The sequence below is a fragment of the Mustela putorius genome, unplaced genomic scaffold (assembly GCF_011764305.1).
Source record: "Mustela putorius furo isolate JIRA1106 unplaced genomic scaffold, ASM1176430v1.1 tig00003834_pilon_pilon_pilon, whole genome shotgun sequence".
NCBI lineage: Eukaryota > Metazoa > Chordata > Mammalia > Carnivora > Mustelidae > Mustela > Mustela putorius.
Window position 1 is genome coordinate 80,686,373 of NW_025421987.1, and position 16,359 is coordinate 80,702,731.

At 34.4% G+C, this 16,359-nt stretch overlaps 1 protein-coding gene across 1 annotated transcript in view; it reads left to right on the forward strand.

The window, feature by feature from the left end:
• PIK3CA (phosphatidylinositol-4,5-bisphosphate 3-kinase catalytic subunit alpha) overlaps positions 1-16,359 on the forward strand; it is an 82,584-nt gene that overhangs the window by 39,892 nt on the left and 26,333 nt on the right. Inside the window, exons 2-6 of the mRNA XM_004756625.3 lie at positions 7,493-7,920; positions 8,424-8,633; positions 9,958-10,208; positions 10,848-11,093; positions 11,632-11,717. Of these exons, the coding sequence (XP_004756682.1) occupies positions 7,569-7,920; positions 8,424-8,633; positions 9,958-10,208; positions 10,848-11,093; positions 11,632-11,717 (1,145 nt within the window). The 5' untranslated portion in view covers positions 7,493-7,568. The remainder of the gene's footprint in view (positions 1-7,492; positions 7,921-8,423; positions 8,634-9,957; positions 10,209-10,847; positions 11,094-11,631; positions 11,718-16,359) is intronic.

The following is a 16,359-nucleotide window of genomic DNA, read 5'->3' on the forward strand; positions in this document are numbered from 1 at the left end:
TCCCTTCTAAAGGAATTTGAATTTTCTACATACCAGTCATGAGAACTCGATTTTCCACCCTGAAATTGTTAAGGTCTCTCTCCGAATAACTAAGAGAATGAGTTAAATCTGTTTTCTCATGGTCAGCTTGTAAAGGTCAGTGAAGGACAGCATTTTGAAAGAAGTGGATAAAATGCATCCTTCCAGCACTAGTGTATATTACAGCTGTCCCTTTGGACTCACTCCAACAACAGCTCAGTGACTCTTAGAGGAAGAGAATTTTAGAGGCCTCTACTGGGGCTCCTGGAAAATCATACTGAAAAACACTTGTTTCCCATGCATTTCCACTACAGTAAAATTTGTTTAAAATTATGCTTCTTACCTTCAAATCCAGTTAGTCTCTCAGTGTTTTTTATTTCCCTTTATAAGATGTCTTCATCCATCTCTTTCTTCTATTAACTATTGCTACTTCTTTTTATTTCAGGCCCTGGGACTTCCCTTGGGCTAACTTTAGCAATTTAGTTTTCCTACTTCTTATGCTCTAGGACTGTAGTGACCCCAAAAAAGATCCTATCCTGAAAAAGTTTATAGTCTAGTAGAAAGTCAAATATGGATATAGATAACTTTAAGAATGTATTAAGGTACAATTATAGACATATATGTAAGAGTCTGGGTAACATTAAGAAAAGGGAGTAAGTAACAAAGTATTTAAAGTAACTTTGAAGGAGTATTTTAAGTAACTTTTAAGTAACTTTTTAAGGAGAGAGTATTTAAAAGTTACTTTTAAAGTAACTTTTAATCAGATCTTAGAATTATTAATCCAGATTTTAATCATGTTATTTCTGTAGCAAGTATAGAGGCAAGTTTTTTATTTTGTCCTAAATCAGACTATAAAGTAAGGATCTATTTGGTAAAGTAAAAAAACAGGCAAGTATATTTTCTAGTTAATGAGTAAATTAAGAGATGCAACTGAGTTAGCAGCAAAACTACATGTTAATGTTTTCTCATTGAGCTCTCTGAGAATAAGGGTGGAAAATATCTTGTCAATATATATCTAAATATACTCATATGTGTCCATTAAATCAAATAACATTGGTTAAAAGTATCAGTTAAATAAGAAATAAGTATTTGTAAAACTTTTGTTCATTCAGTAAATACTTAGGAAACTTCTGTATTTGTGGAACATAGATATCTAGAAAACACAAGCTACTTATTTTAACAGATTATGGCTGTTTGAGGTGATTAAGTTGCCAGTGGAGTCAGTATAGCTATCCCCCTAAATTTCCAAGTATACATTTCAAAATAGCTTTCTTATCTTAATTACTTTCTGATGCAGATGTAATATTATACTTTAAAATCAAATAACTTTTAAATATAATACACTTTTGAAATTGAAGCCTGAATTAAAATATCCAATGTATACATTTTATTTTAAAGTAATCAAGTCAGAAAAAGTCTCTGCAGTCTTAGAATGTATTTATAGACTCATAATTCATACGTACATACTAGATTTTGTTGGTGCATTTTGAGATGAATATTAATTAGCAAAAGAACACTTTAAGCAATGACAAAAATGAAGATAAAGTATCTCTTGAATCATTGCTAAAGGAATTGGGGGTAAAAAGACCAAGAGAAAATTCTAATAGCTGACAGTCATGTGAAGAGATAGAAAAGGCAGAAATAATGGAATGAATTTTAGAAATAATAACGTTTAGGGTTAACTTTAGAAGTGCTCCACAAAAATTTCTGTATCAGATAATGATCTCCCAACACTGAAAATATTCAATTTATTGACTTCTGAGATACTTTCCTATTTCAGGATCTTAACTTCAGTGCCTTAAAATTAATGCCTCCTTTCCACCTCAGCCCCGAAGGACTTCAAGTGAAATTGTAGAATTGTGGTCCAAAAGGCAGGGTTAAGGATGACTTATTATGTGATGTCCATTTAGAAATTCTCCAGTTGAGGGAACCTGGGTGGCATAGTTGTTAAGCATCTGACTCTTAATTTCAGCTCAGGTCATGGTCTCAGGGTCCTGAGATTGAGCCCCACATCAGGCTCCATGCTCAGCAGGGAGTCTGCTTGAGACTCTCGTCCTCAGGCCCTCACCTCACTAACACTCGTGCTCTTTCTCTCTCAAATAAATAAAGAAATCTGTAAAAAAAGAAAATTCTCAGATTGATTTATTGGGTAATCCTGATGCCTTATCAGAAGCCAGCAAACTTTTTTGTAAAGGACCAGATATTAAGTGTTTTAAGCTCTATCGTCGTATAGCATCTGCTTAACTCTGTTGTTGTAGTGGGAAAACATCATTGACAATATACGAACACAGTTTATTGGCTGGGTTCCCATTTAAATTTATTTGCAAAAGCAGATGTTGAGCTGGATTTGGCATGTGGATCATGATCATAGTTTGACAATCTTTGCTTAAAACAATGAAACCTGAAAATACTGTTATATTAATATAAGCAAAGAAAGGCTTTGAATTAAAAAACAAATTGTTAAAATGTCATTGTCATCTTGGGCTGAAAGAGGGCACATTAGATGTTTAAATTGTCCAGTGAATTAAGAACCCCTCAACTAATAAAAGTCAAGTGACAGTGGAGACTCTGAGACTGTTTTTAATGTTCATTTCTGCTATTTTGTGCTTAAAGTTGTCTTTACTCCAGCTGAGCAATACCATTGCCCTCATTTGGACTGCTAATGCAGATCCAACGCTAACCAAGAAATAAATGTGGGTTCAGGCCTTCTAAGAACCAAAGACTTTAAGTGCCTCCTGCCCAAACACAGTGCGTAACTGAAGAAGAGGAGGCTACTGTCACAGGCTGGCTGGAAAACAAGGAGATGGGGACCACTTTGAAAAGCATCATCTCCAACCTGGGGTCTTTGGAAGTAGGGCCAAAAGTACACTCAGACTCTTCCATAATACTGAAGTGCTTTGCTGTATTGTGTTTCAGAATAGCACAGTAATTGTTTTATAATAAGGATGTAATTCATCAAGAAAAGGGTAAATTGTGAGTTATATATACTTTTTTTTAAGAAAGCAGGAGCACCCCAATTGAAATAGCTTATCATTAGATATATACAAAGTTAGGGGAAAAGTAAAACCAACTTAATACCTAAGAGTCCTGAATAGTTATGATTTTTCAGTATTAGAATATTTCGTTCTGACATACTGAATTCAAAAGCTCAGTAGTGTTAAGGCTGAGGTCCGGTGCAGAGCCCCTTGTCCCAGGAAATGGGTCACAGCCAAAAAAAGGGTTACCCCTCGCGGGTCACTCAGTTATACATTGATGGGGAACCTGGTGCTAAACCATTGGCAGACCCTGCGTCTGGGTCAGGGTTTCCCACATAGTGGTATAAAGTTCACTGCAGTCTATGGAAAGTCAGCTCTCAACACAAGGGTTTGTAAAGAAAGGACAAAAATAACAATAGAGAAGTTCTTTACTCCTAAAATATTTTATTTTTAGTGAATACATGTTGTGACTTCAAACTGCCAAACTATAGAGATTAAATTGAATATTAACTTTATAGTGATTTATCCCCCTCTATTGCTTTTCAAATAAGTTCCTTTGTAAATAGATTACGCACTTGCATTTAGATAATTCCACCATCTTTATCAGCATTTAATTTATGATTTAATTAATCAGCATTTAATTTCTTCTATAGTATGAAGGACCTTTTATTTAATTACATATGCATATTTAGTTACATATGCTGATTCTTAACTCTAGGGATTTTTTCCCCCCAAATTAGAGGAATTTGAGAAGATACCATTTTTACACCTTGGTTTAATGCTTATTTGATTATATCCTGTTATTTGAAGAGAAACTTTTTTTTTTTTTTAGAAATCTGAAATTTAAAATCATGAAAAAAATATAATATTCTTTTGCTCAAAATACTTTAGAAGACTCCCTTTACTTACAGCATACTACCTAAAATTCAAACTCCTTAACGAGGAATCTGCGCACCTTTCTGGCCTCTGCCTACTTCTCTCTCCCTCCTTGCTACAAACCCTACTTATTCCCATGCACTTCAAACTCAAGTAATAAAAAACAACTTGTATTGCTGGTAACAGGCTGTGTTTTTTCATGGTCTGTGACTTAGCACACATACTCTTGTGGCAATCTAAAACACTTTCCTCATGTCCAAGCTGCCCGTACCTTTCCTGCGATCCCTACTCTTCTATAATATTCTACTTAAATTTTACCTCTCTGATGCCTTCTCTAACTTCCTCAAGCAGTTGGAGATTTCCCATTACTTAAATTCATATTCTGTCCTACAACAATTTTCCGTTGTCAACATTGTTCTTATCTTTCATTCCCCAGTGAACTCTGAGTCCCTCAACAACCCAAGTGAAAACATTTTATTTACCTTAGTTTTCATAGCATATTTAGCTTAGAGCCCAGAACAGGTAGATATCCCTCCAAAAAAAGCCAGAGGGGGTTAGCAAGGGATTCCTTCCTTAAGCTGTAGATAACTGTACCATTTCAATAGGAATATTAGGAATCCAGGAAACTAGAGACAGCTATGAAAGTACCAGCCTCTGAGCCACTCAGTACTATTCCAGTCTTGTAGGTGAGCGGGGCATTCCCGGTGCTACCTTCAACATTCAGCTCTTGAAACTAGCACTCCTTTATAAGGCTCCTTATTACTTGCCTCCCACTGTAAAAGAACTCAAGCTGCTTTTTCCCGTCCCTATCTGGTACAAGCCCTGGATAATTCATAATAGCTTGAAAAGGTAGTGTGGGTGTACTTTGCAGGTTTATTAATATTTAACATTTATTGAATGCTTACTCTATGCCAGTCTCTTTGCTTACATGTTTTTCATATATTAACTCATCTCATACAACAGTCTGATGAATTTTCTGCCATTATCCCAACTTAACAAAACAGGGTGTGGAGAATGAAGTTCAGTGAGATAAATTAAACCGAAGCAAAGCCGCTATTTACTAAGGCAGTGAGAATTTGAATCCAGTGTAACTTTAGAGCCCATTTTCTTACTTACCACCAATGAGTATTACCTGGTCATAACTGAAACCCAAATAGCAGCATGGTTACAGTGTGTACTTTGAAGTCATCTAGACCTGGATTCAAAATCTATATCTAACATTTGTGAGCTCTGAGCTAATGATTTGTACAGAGTCAGGCCTGACATCAGAAGACAAAGTTAATATCCTCTCTCTTCTATTCAGTACTACCACAGCGCCAGCCATTGCCTGCCTTCCAGAATCTTTCAAGTGTTTTATGGCTGTGATCACATTTATTCTCTTAATGAGAAGGGGTGTCTTGAGCATTCAATAATCGCTAACTGACCATAAATATACTATAGTAGGATAAAGATTAGAACCAGTAATCTCTCTGCTCTACTAGTCTTCTCTTTTGCTAATTTTTAGGGAACATTTGAGACTCTGAGATGTTATTTATTATATAAAATAGTTGCCCTTGTGATTCCGTAATGTGGACCTGTGAGCACCATTCAACAAAGAAAACTATAAACACAGCTGCTGTTTTGGTGTGGCTTGTGGTTTGGTTTTGTTGTTATTTGAACTTTTTGAGCAGGCAGGTCATCATTTAAAAGTAGTCATTTGGCATTTCCCTTGCATTCTTCAAATTTTTTTGTATGTTTTAAAAAGCTTAGCTTCAGTCACTTCTATAATTATGCCCACAGATTGGTTCATCTGGTCTTTTTACTAACCAATGAATTTTCATTTAGAAATGTAAGAAATAGAATAATTATGCTTTAAATCCGATAACTTCAGTGGGTCTCATAAATTTGAAGAAACGTTTTCAACTATTAAAAATCGCTTTTACATTCTCTATTGTCTTCCAGCTGATTTCTATATTTCTAGAGATGGGGGAGGGTTTGAAATTTTTGCTGTTTATATTTCTCACCTCTTTTATGTATTGGAACTTTGAAGCATACTATAAGTACTTGTTTGCAACCTAGAGACAGCAAAAAAGTCTGCTCAAAGTAGACCCTGTTGCCCTTTCTGGCTCACACTGGCTGTAAAGTGAAAGATGGATTGTAGGGGACAATCCTAGATCCAGGGACACCATTTAGGCCTAAGTAGTGGTCCAAACAAGAAATATTGTGGCCTGACCGAAGATACTAAGAGTAGTAGTGGAGTATGCAGATTCCGGAGATAGAATTAACAGTTTGTTGATGCATTAGACGTTGAGGGCATGACATACAGGAGTCAGAAAAGACAAGTTTCTGTCTGTGAAATTACCTGTGAATTTAATTATCCTATACCCAACAAACTCATAATCTTCATACTTTTGACTTTGCCTTGGAAGGGCAAGGGCCATGTCTGTCTTCTCCAAATTATCATATTCCCAGGACCTAACAACGTCCTGTGGAAAAGCCCCAGTACTCTTTTTTTTTTTTTAGCTCCAATACATTTTTAGTGAATAAACAAAGTATCATGTATGACTGTTGTGCATAGTGCCTGATAGAATAATCAAATATAGTAAGTTATCTGGGACCTTTTGTTTCATTTCTCTAGCTTTCATTTCTTTTTTATAGTCTCTTAGTTTACCTTTTCCTGTGCCTTTATAGTATAGCTTGCTGAATAAAAGAAAATATGAACAACAAAAAATAAACTTCTGGCTTTGTGGATTTTGTAGTATTTTCTAAAGAATCCCAGAGATTTTTGACATCTTTAAAAATGAGGACTTCAAATCCTAATAATACTTTGTATTTTAAAAAATATAACAAGTATTTAACACTGTTAAGACATTTTACTAACAAAGAGAGTCAGTGGGTCTCATTTGGGTGTAGATCAGTTCATTTCAGTCAGAAGTATTAGGGCTGGGTTATTTGATAAAGTAGATGGATAATTCAAATTTATCATCATATCTCAAGGAAAATGCATTGATGACACTTTATATTATAGTGAATATATACACAAATTATACTCTAAAAGCAGAATGGTCTAAGATGTCACTTGACAATAATGCAAAGAAGGAGATCACAAAGGTTAATTTAAGAAAAAGACAAAGCCATACAATTTCTCGTTACCGCAGGGTAGAGAGATAGGGAGTGAAAAGGAAGATTTGACTTCTCTCATCTTTACTCGCCTTTAAAATGAGAGCAGTGGCCCCATGATCTTTCCGGTCCAAATTCTTTTGCTCCATAAAATAGAATGATAAAAGTGATATGTGATGGGAATTTTAATTTCAGTGTTCTTCCCATAGGGTCGGCTCTGTCTTGGTAAGACCTGATAGTGCCTGATAGACATTATAGACCTGATAGACCTTTAAAAATCTATTAAAATAATATGTTTTTAACTGAATGATTTTATTAAATAATTAAATACAAGTGCTTTTTCTAATTCCTCCTTTGGAATCCTAATTTGGAGCAAGAGTCCCTGTCAAAATACTTAAGGTGAATTATTAATACCCTAATCAATTCAAACTACAGAAAATGAGTTTTTACATTTAGTAATGCCATAAATATATTCTCCTGTAGTTTTTCTTTTAACATGTTTTTTTTTCCCTCCTTTGGTTTAGATTTCTGCTTTGGGACAGCCACTCATCTAATTCCTTAAAATAGTTTTATATGTAAAACTTGTAAAGGATCAGAACAATGCCTCCAAGACCATCATCAGGTGAACTGTGGGGCATCCACTTGATGCCCCCAAGAATCCTAGTAGAATGTTTACTACCAAATGGAATGATAGTGACGTTAGAATGCCTCCGTGAGGCTACGTTAATAACTATAAAGCATGAATTATTTAAAGAAGCAAGAAAGTACCCTCTCCATCAACTTCTTCAAGATGAATCTTCTTACATTTTCGTAAGTGTTACCCAAGAAGCAGAAAGGGAAGAATTTTTTGATGAAACAAGACGACTTTGTGACCTTCGGCTTTTTCAACCCTTTTTAAAAGTAATTGAGCCAGTAGGCAACCGAGAAGAAAAGATCCTCAATCGAGAAATTGGTATGACAGTTTTTATTCAATGGCATTGTTGTCCTATTCTAAAAGCAAATAACTATGAAACTTAACTATTATCTCATTACTAAAATATTTGTCTGAATCCGTTAACTGCCTTTGTAACCTTAAATAAATAGATTTTGAAATAAAAACCATTACAAATCAGAAGTATTTTTTGACTACTTGGCCAAGGAACTATTTTTAGTAATATCCTATAAGTTTTTCTTTAAGAAAGTTGTTATATCCCAGTTTGGTTTTGTTAGTCTTTTTAAAAATTACATGGATGTTTGCTTCCTTTTCTCCAAGCTGCAGGAATATATTATGTGTTATATGTTAAAAATATTTGAGTCTTTGTCAACTCTTACTTTATGTATTCATCAAAATTTCTTTAAACCCAGAGAGACTTCTTTATTGTAATCTTCCCAATGTGTCAAGTTCCCCATTTGTAAGAAACTTGTTTGTACTGTATGTTTAAGAGAATGTTATATTCTTTATATAATTTTTTTAAGGTTTTGCTATTGGCATGCCAGTGTGTGAATTTGATATGGTTAAAGATCCAGAAGTACAGGACTTCCGAAGAAATATTCTGAATGTTTGTAAAGAAGCTGTGGATCTTCGGGATCTTAATTCACCTCATAGTAGAGCAATGTATGTCTATCCTCCAAATGTAGAATCTTCACCAGAACTGCCAAAGCACATATATAATAAGTTAGATAAAGGTAAGAAACTTGTCAATCTACTATAATTGGTCACTGTAGTAAAAATTTCTATCTCTTTTTATCTCACCTAGATGAGAAGCTTCTTGAAGACAGGGACTGTTTATACTGACAAGATATGGCTGAGTGCCAAATATATATGCATGTAATAAATATTTATTGATTGAATTGCGAACATACAGTGCTGATCCCAGTGAATTGTGTATCTTAACAATAAAACTAAAGAACTTTGCGTTTGAAATTCATTGTTACACAGTTACAACTGATTATCTTTTTACAAATAAAAAATGTAAATAGAAATACTTTATGAAATTTTGGGAAAACTTTGTATATAAATAAATTTCTTAATATTAAATGCAATAACTAAACCTGATAGATTGACTTTTGACATTTAATATATCAATTTCTAGAATTAAGTGAACATGGAAATTTATACACTCTGGGGAAATGGAAATGTCATTTGTATCAGATAAACATTCTGTATTTTTCAAGATAACAAAGTGAAGTTTTCAATTTGAAGTTTTAGAATAAGTTAGCTTTCACACACTATTAAATATAAAATTCTGTTGGTAGATGAATTAAGACATCTTATTACTATTTCACTCTTATTATTCAAAATAGTTTAAAGCAGTATAATGTAAAATCTTCATTTGAAATTCTTTTCTACTTTAGCATACCTTCTAAAATGAAAGTCTCTCTTCATTTTCCACCAACATTCTTTATGAAACTTTTCCTACAGAAAAGTTGAAAGAATTATACTGTGAATACCTGGACCACTCTACCATAGTTTTAATCTTTCCATTTTCATCATCTTCCCTCCTTCCTCCCAGCTTAATTGATCTTAAAAGGAAAACATTTAAAAATTCATATTCTCTCCCTTCTTCCACCACCTTTTCTCTCCTTCTGATTCAGAATTTGCATTATGTCTCCATGATTCTTTCCCATAGTTGCCAAAAACTCTTCTACTTTAGGTACTGTTTAACCTTTGATACCATCATGAGTCACTCTTCACAGGCGTTGTACTCAGGAAGTATGTGATGCAGTTTAGGATGGAAATTAGCTTGACCTCAGGTATTGTGACCCACTAGTCACAGTTTTGCATGCTTGTCATGAAACATGAGATTTGGGCATGGCCGGGCAGCCCTGTCATATATGAAAGATTTGTGGTTTCTGCCTGATATTTACCTGTATTTAATTAGTTTGATTATAAGTCTTTTCTGATTATAGTTAGAATAATGGTAGTACATAGTACATACTTTTTAAAATTTGTCTCTTGAAAAATGAAATATATATGGTGATTGTATCCAATAATGTTTTCCTGTTATAGGGCAAATAATAGTGGTGATTTGGGTAATAGTTTCTCCAAATAATGACAAGCAGAAGTATACTCTGAAAATCAACCATGACTGTGTGCCAGAACAAGTAATTGCTGAAGCAATCAGGAAAAAAACTAGAAGTATGTTGCTATCATCTGAACAACTCAAACTCTGTGTTTTAGAATATCAGGGCAAGTATATTTTAAAAGTGTGTGGATGTGATGAATACTTCCTTGAGAAATATCCTCTAAGTCAGTATAAGGTGAGTAACAAGCTTCAAAAATATTAATATGAAATGTAAAAGTTGGGGACAAGTATCTGTATTTTTAGGACATTCTGAAAATTCAATGATTAGTATTAGTGAATAGCTTCATAAGTTTATTTTTAATACTCTAATTATTTTGGGCAGCTGGGCTCAGTCAGTTAAGTGTCTGCTTCAGTTCAGGTCATCATCTTGGGGTCGTAGGAGCAAGCCCCACATCAGGCTTCCTGCTCAGTGGGGTTCCTGCTTCTCCCTCTCCTTCTGCTTGTGCTTTTTCTCTCTCTCTCACTCTCTCTTAAAGAAATAAATAAATAAAATTTTTTAAGTTTAAAAAAAATGCTGTATTTAATTTGAGAGATTGATGATGAATTTGAGAGAACAGATACTTTTTTTTCCTTTAGATTTTATATACTGATATTTCGAGTCCGACTATAGATACATGGATAAGCTGATTAACATTGTTCAGATATAAACAGTGTTTTCATAATGAGTATCCTCTGGTCATTGTTTTTAATTCTTTTTTTCTTTTTTTTTTTTCTTATTTATTTATTTATTTATTTTTGCTTGCATGTTTGTTGATTTTAAAATGAAACACCTTTTAAGAAATGGCTTTTTCCCTCCCCTCTTAATCTTTTACAGTACATAAGAAGCTGTATAATGCTTGGGAGGATGCCCAATTTGATGCTGATGGCTAAAGAAAGCCTTTATTCCCAACTGCCAATGGACTGTTTCACAATGCCTTCATATTCCAGACGCATCTCCACAGCTACACCATATATGAATGGAGAAACATCTACAAAATCCCTTTGGGTTATAAATAGTGCACTCAGAATAAAAATCCTTTGTGCAACCTATGTGAATGTAAATATTCGAGACATTGACAAGGTAAAGTCAAGGGTTGATGCTTATTATATAAATTACATAAACTTTTTTTACTGAACTATGTATAATAATCTGTTGGCCTGCACTGTTTTCAGATAGCTAGAAAACTCCTCCTCTCCCTTAGCTGTGCACCATTTACAGTCTTTGTCTGTAATGCTAATATCCATAATTCTAATATTCTAATCATTTTAATTTCCATACTCTAAGTTCTTAAAACCATGAGTTTTATAGAATTCATTTGGCAGCAAAACCTGACCTTAAAAAGCAAGAATTTTTATAGCTTTTATATATCCCATTTAGTGTAAATATGCATATGTTTTGTTGCAGAAATATTAATGTCTTTATGGAGTACTGTTGCAACTGCTAAGAATCTGAAGTGATATTTAGTATATGTACCAATTTATCTTTCTATAATATGAAAAACTCTGAATTACATACCTGGCCTAAAGGGATTATGTAATAATATTGGTTCTGTAATGTGTATATATATTATGTTTGTATGTATTTTTATACACATACTCTTTTTTTTTTCTTTTTTAAGATCTATGTTCGAACAGGTATCTATCATGGAGGAGAACCCTTATGCGATAATGTGAACACTCAAAGAGTACCTTGTTCCAATCCCAGGTAAGGAAGTATATGGATTTGTATTTCCAAAAGCCATGTTAGTATTTAGCAGTGTAATCAATAAAAGTAGTAATTTTTTTTGCATCATTAGTTTTATAACAAGTCATTTAAATTAACCAGACATTTACATATAGACCATAAGAACTTTCAGTCAAATGAATATCTATCACAGGATCATTTTGTGAGTTCTTCATAAAATGTTATCTGAAGGGTTTTTCTGATTCTCTCTTCCCATTATATCAAGTAGAGAACAGAATATGGTTACATTTTGTGCTGATGATTCCCCACATTAGATTCATAAACCTAGTATTTTATTCTTAACCTCCATTTACATTTACATTAGAAGAAATGAGAGTTGGCAAACAACTTCAGAGCCAGACTACTGTGAGGCACTCACATCACTCAGAAGAGTAGATCTTTATGACATTTAAATAAAGAGCCTCTGGGAACAAATCCATTTCTGAGAGGGAGTTTGGAGGAACATTTTAAATGATTACTGCCTAGAAATGCAATGAAGAAATAAAAGGTAATATAATCCAACAGTTTGCCATCCTGCTATTTCTTTGGCTCTTTATAGAATCACTTGGGAATTAAGAGTCTACCCTGAATATAATAGAAACATTTTAAGAGCACTCAAATTGTTACGAAAGATTCAAGGTGAATTTTGTAGACTAGCAATAGAGACAACTAGTAAAACCTCCAGAAGTAAATTTTGTAATGAATTTAGACTGAATTTAAGAGAATCAAGAAAAAGTTCTTGTCTTGTAATTAAGTTGCTAGAGATGGCCACCATTCTAGAGCCTAGGGAAGTTCAAAGAGGTGATAGCTTTCTCTACTAGGAGGAAGTAAAATAGTTCCTTACCCTACCTGAACCATTGTCAATCAGAAGTACATCATTTAATTAGAAGTTACACTGTGAAACAACTACAGGATCTTTTTAAATTTTTGTTTGTAGCAGGAAAAGTTTATTTCCTACCCATACTGGCATGTATTTCACAGGTTGGATGGGGTGTCTGTGTGAGGAACAGAAAAACAGTATTTGAGGAAATACTGGACAAAAATTTTCCAAACTTGTTGAAAACTATAAGCATTCTAAGAAGTTCTACAAGCTCCAACCAGAGACCCCAAAATAATATTGGGTAGATATATCCTAGTTGTTTCAAGTACTTAAAGTAAACTAGTTTTATAAAAGTAAAAGGTAAATTTGTTTAATAATATGAGATTAAAAGCTCAAAATTTTAGTAAATTAGCTATTTAGATAGGACTTAAATTTGATTATCTTTTCTTCAAGAATTCTCTAGTTTAGAACTTCAGGCCAGGGGCGCCTGGGTGGCTCAGTGGGTTAAGCCGCTGCCTTCGGCTCAGGTCATGATCCCAGGGTCCTGGGATCGAGTCCCACATCAGGCTCTCTGCTGGGCAGGGAGCCTGCTTCTTCCTCTCTCTCTTTCAGCCTGCCTCTCTGCCTACTTGTGATCTCTGTCTGTCAAATAAATAAATAAAATCTTTAAAAAAAAAAAAAAAAAGAACTTCAGGCCAGTATCTCTGAAGAGCATAGATGGAAAAATCCTCAACAAAATATTAACAAACTAAATCCAACAATATGTTAAAAAAAATCATTCTCCACAATCAAGTGGGATTTATTCCTGGTTTAGTAGTTACAGATCAGTCAACATGATACCATACATCAATAAGAGAAAGAATAAAAACCATATGATCATTTCAATAGATGCCAAAAAATCCCTTGACAAAGTATGATAAAACTTTCAACAGAGTATGTTAGTGGGAATATACCTCAACATAATAAAGTTCATCTATTTAAAACCTACAGCTAACATCATACTCAATGTTGAAAAATTGGGGTCTTTCTCCTTAAGATCAGGAACAGAACAAGGATGTCCACTCTTATCACTTTTACTCAGCATGGTACTAGAAATCCTAGCCACAGCAATCAGACAAGAAAAAGGAATAAAAGCCATCCAGATTGGTAAGAAAGAAGTGAAACTTCCACTATTTGCAGATGACATGATACACTATATAGAAAATCCTAAAGACCCAATGTTGAAAAAGAAAACCAAAGCTGGACGCATCACAGTTCCAGACCTCTAGCTGTAATCATCAAGACACTATGATAATGGCACAAAACAGACACATCAATAAATGGGACAGAATAGAGAACCCAGAAATGGACGCTCAACTCTTTGGTCAGCTAATCTTTAACAAAGCAGGAAAGACTATCCAGTGGAAAAAAGACAGTCTCTTCAACAGATGGTTTTGGGAAAATTGGATAGCCACATGCAGAAAAATGACACTGGACCACTTTTTTACACCATACACGAAAATAAACTCAAAGTGGATGAAAGACCTAATGTGAGACAGGAATCCATCAAAATCCTTGAAGAGAATACAGACAGCAACTTCTTGCTAGACACATCTTTAAAGGTAAGGGAAACAGAAGCAAAAATGAACTATTGAGACTATATTAAAATAAAAAACTTATGCATTAAAAAGGAAACAATCAACAAAATTAAGACAGCCTCTGAAGGTCAACAAATGACAACAAATGACTGCACTATATCCAAAATATATAAAGAACTTACAAAACTCAACACCCAAACACCAAATAACCCAATTAAAACATGGGCAGAAGACATGAACAGACATCTCCAAAGAAGTCAGACATCCAGGTGGCCAATAGACACATGAAAAGATGGTCAGTATCACTCATCATCAGGGAAATGCAAATCAAAAGTACAAAGAGATACTACCTCATAACTGTCAGAGTGACTACAATAAAAAACACAAGAAACAACAGTGTTGGAGAGTTTGTAGAGAAAAAGGAACACTTGTGCCCTATTGCTTGGAATGTAAACTGGTGCAGTCACTGTGGAAAACAGTAAGGAGTTTCCTCAAAAAATTCAAAAAGGACCACCCTATGAACCAGTAATCCCACTACTAGATTTACCGGAAGAATAAGGAAACACTAATTTGAAAGCTATGTGCCCTCCTACGATTATAGCACTGTTATTTACAATAACCAAATTATGGAAGCAGCCAAGTGTTCATTGATGGATGGATGGCTAAAGAGCTGTACATACACACAAACACAGGAATATTATTCAGCCATTTAAAAAAATCTTGCCATTTACTGCAACATGAATGAAGCTAAAGGGTATAATGCTAAGCAAAAGGAGTCAGAGAAAGACAAATACCATACCATATGATTTCAGTCATGTGGAATTTAAGAAGCAAAACAAATGAACAAAGTGGGAAGAAAGAGACAAACCAAGAAACAGACTTTTAACTATAGAGAACAAACAGAGGGTTACCAGAGGGGAGGTTATGGGGGGGATGGGAAAAACAGGTGATAGGGATTAGGAGTACACTTATGATGAGTACTGTAGTACACTAGAAGTGTTGAATGACTACACTGTACACCTGAAACTAATATAACAGTGTATACTTAGCTATATTGGAATTAAAATTAAAACATTTAATAAAAAAGAATTCTCTAGTTAATACCACCTCACACCACTCAGAATGGCTAAAATTAACAAGTCAGGAAATGACAGATGCTGGCGAGGATGCGGAGAAAGGGGAACCCTCCTACACTGTTGCTGGGAATGCAAGCTGGTGCAACCATTCTGGAAAACAGCGTGGAAGTTCCTCAAAAAGCTGAAAATAGAGCTACCTTATGACCGAGCAATTGCACTGCTGGGTATATACCCTAAAGATACAAACGTGGTGCTCCAAAGGGGCACATGCACCTGAATGTTTATAGCAGCAATGTCCACAATAGCCAAACTGTGGAAAGAACCTAGATGTCCATCAATAAATGAATGGATAAAGAAGGTGTGGTATATACACACACACACACACACATACACACAATGGAATACTATGCAGCCATCAAAAGAAATGAAATCTTGCCATTTGCATAGAGGGTATTGTGCTTAGCAAAATAAGTCAAGCAGAGAAAGACAACTATCCTATGATCTCCCTGTTATGAGGAAGTGGAGATGCAACGTGGGGGTTTGGGGGGTAGGAAAAGAAAAAAATGAAACAAGATGGGATTGGGAGGGAGACAAACCATAAAAGACTCAATCTCACAAAACAGGCTGAGGGTTGCTGGGGGTCTGGGAGTCAGGAGAGGATGGTGGGGATATGGACATTGGGGAGGGTATATGCTGTGGTGAGTGCTGTGAAATGTGTAAACCTGGCAATTCACAGACCTGTACCCCTGGGGATAAAAATACATTATATGTTTATAAAAAATTTTTAAATTAATTTTCAAAAAAAGAATTCTCTAGTTAAAGGGTAAAATCCCTATGGTAATAGTATTAGGATTTAAGTAGATTTCTAACTTTTCTGTATTCACAAAATTAAAATCAAGGATAAAGAATATGAAGTTATTAGAAGGGTAGAAAAGTTGATTTTTAAAAAATTCTTACTGAGATTGGTTATTCTAAATCCGTACTTCCATATGCTAAATAAAGTAGAAACTTAATGATTTCTTCATAAATGTTACCAGTCCTCTCCCAAAATCAAAATAAATTTGGACTGTATATATCAAGCCATTGCCTAAAAATAAAGAATTTAATTGATATGTGTGTATGCACATGTCTGTATGGACTTTAGAGGAAGA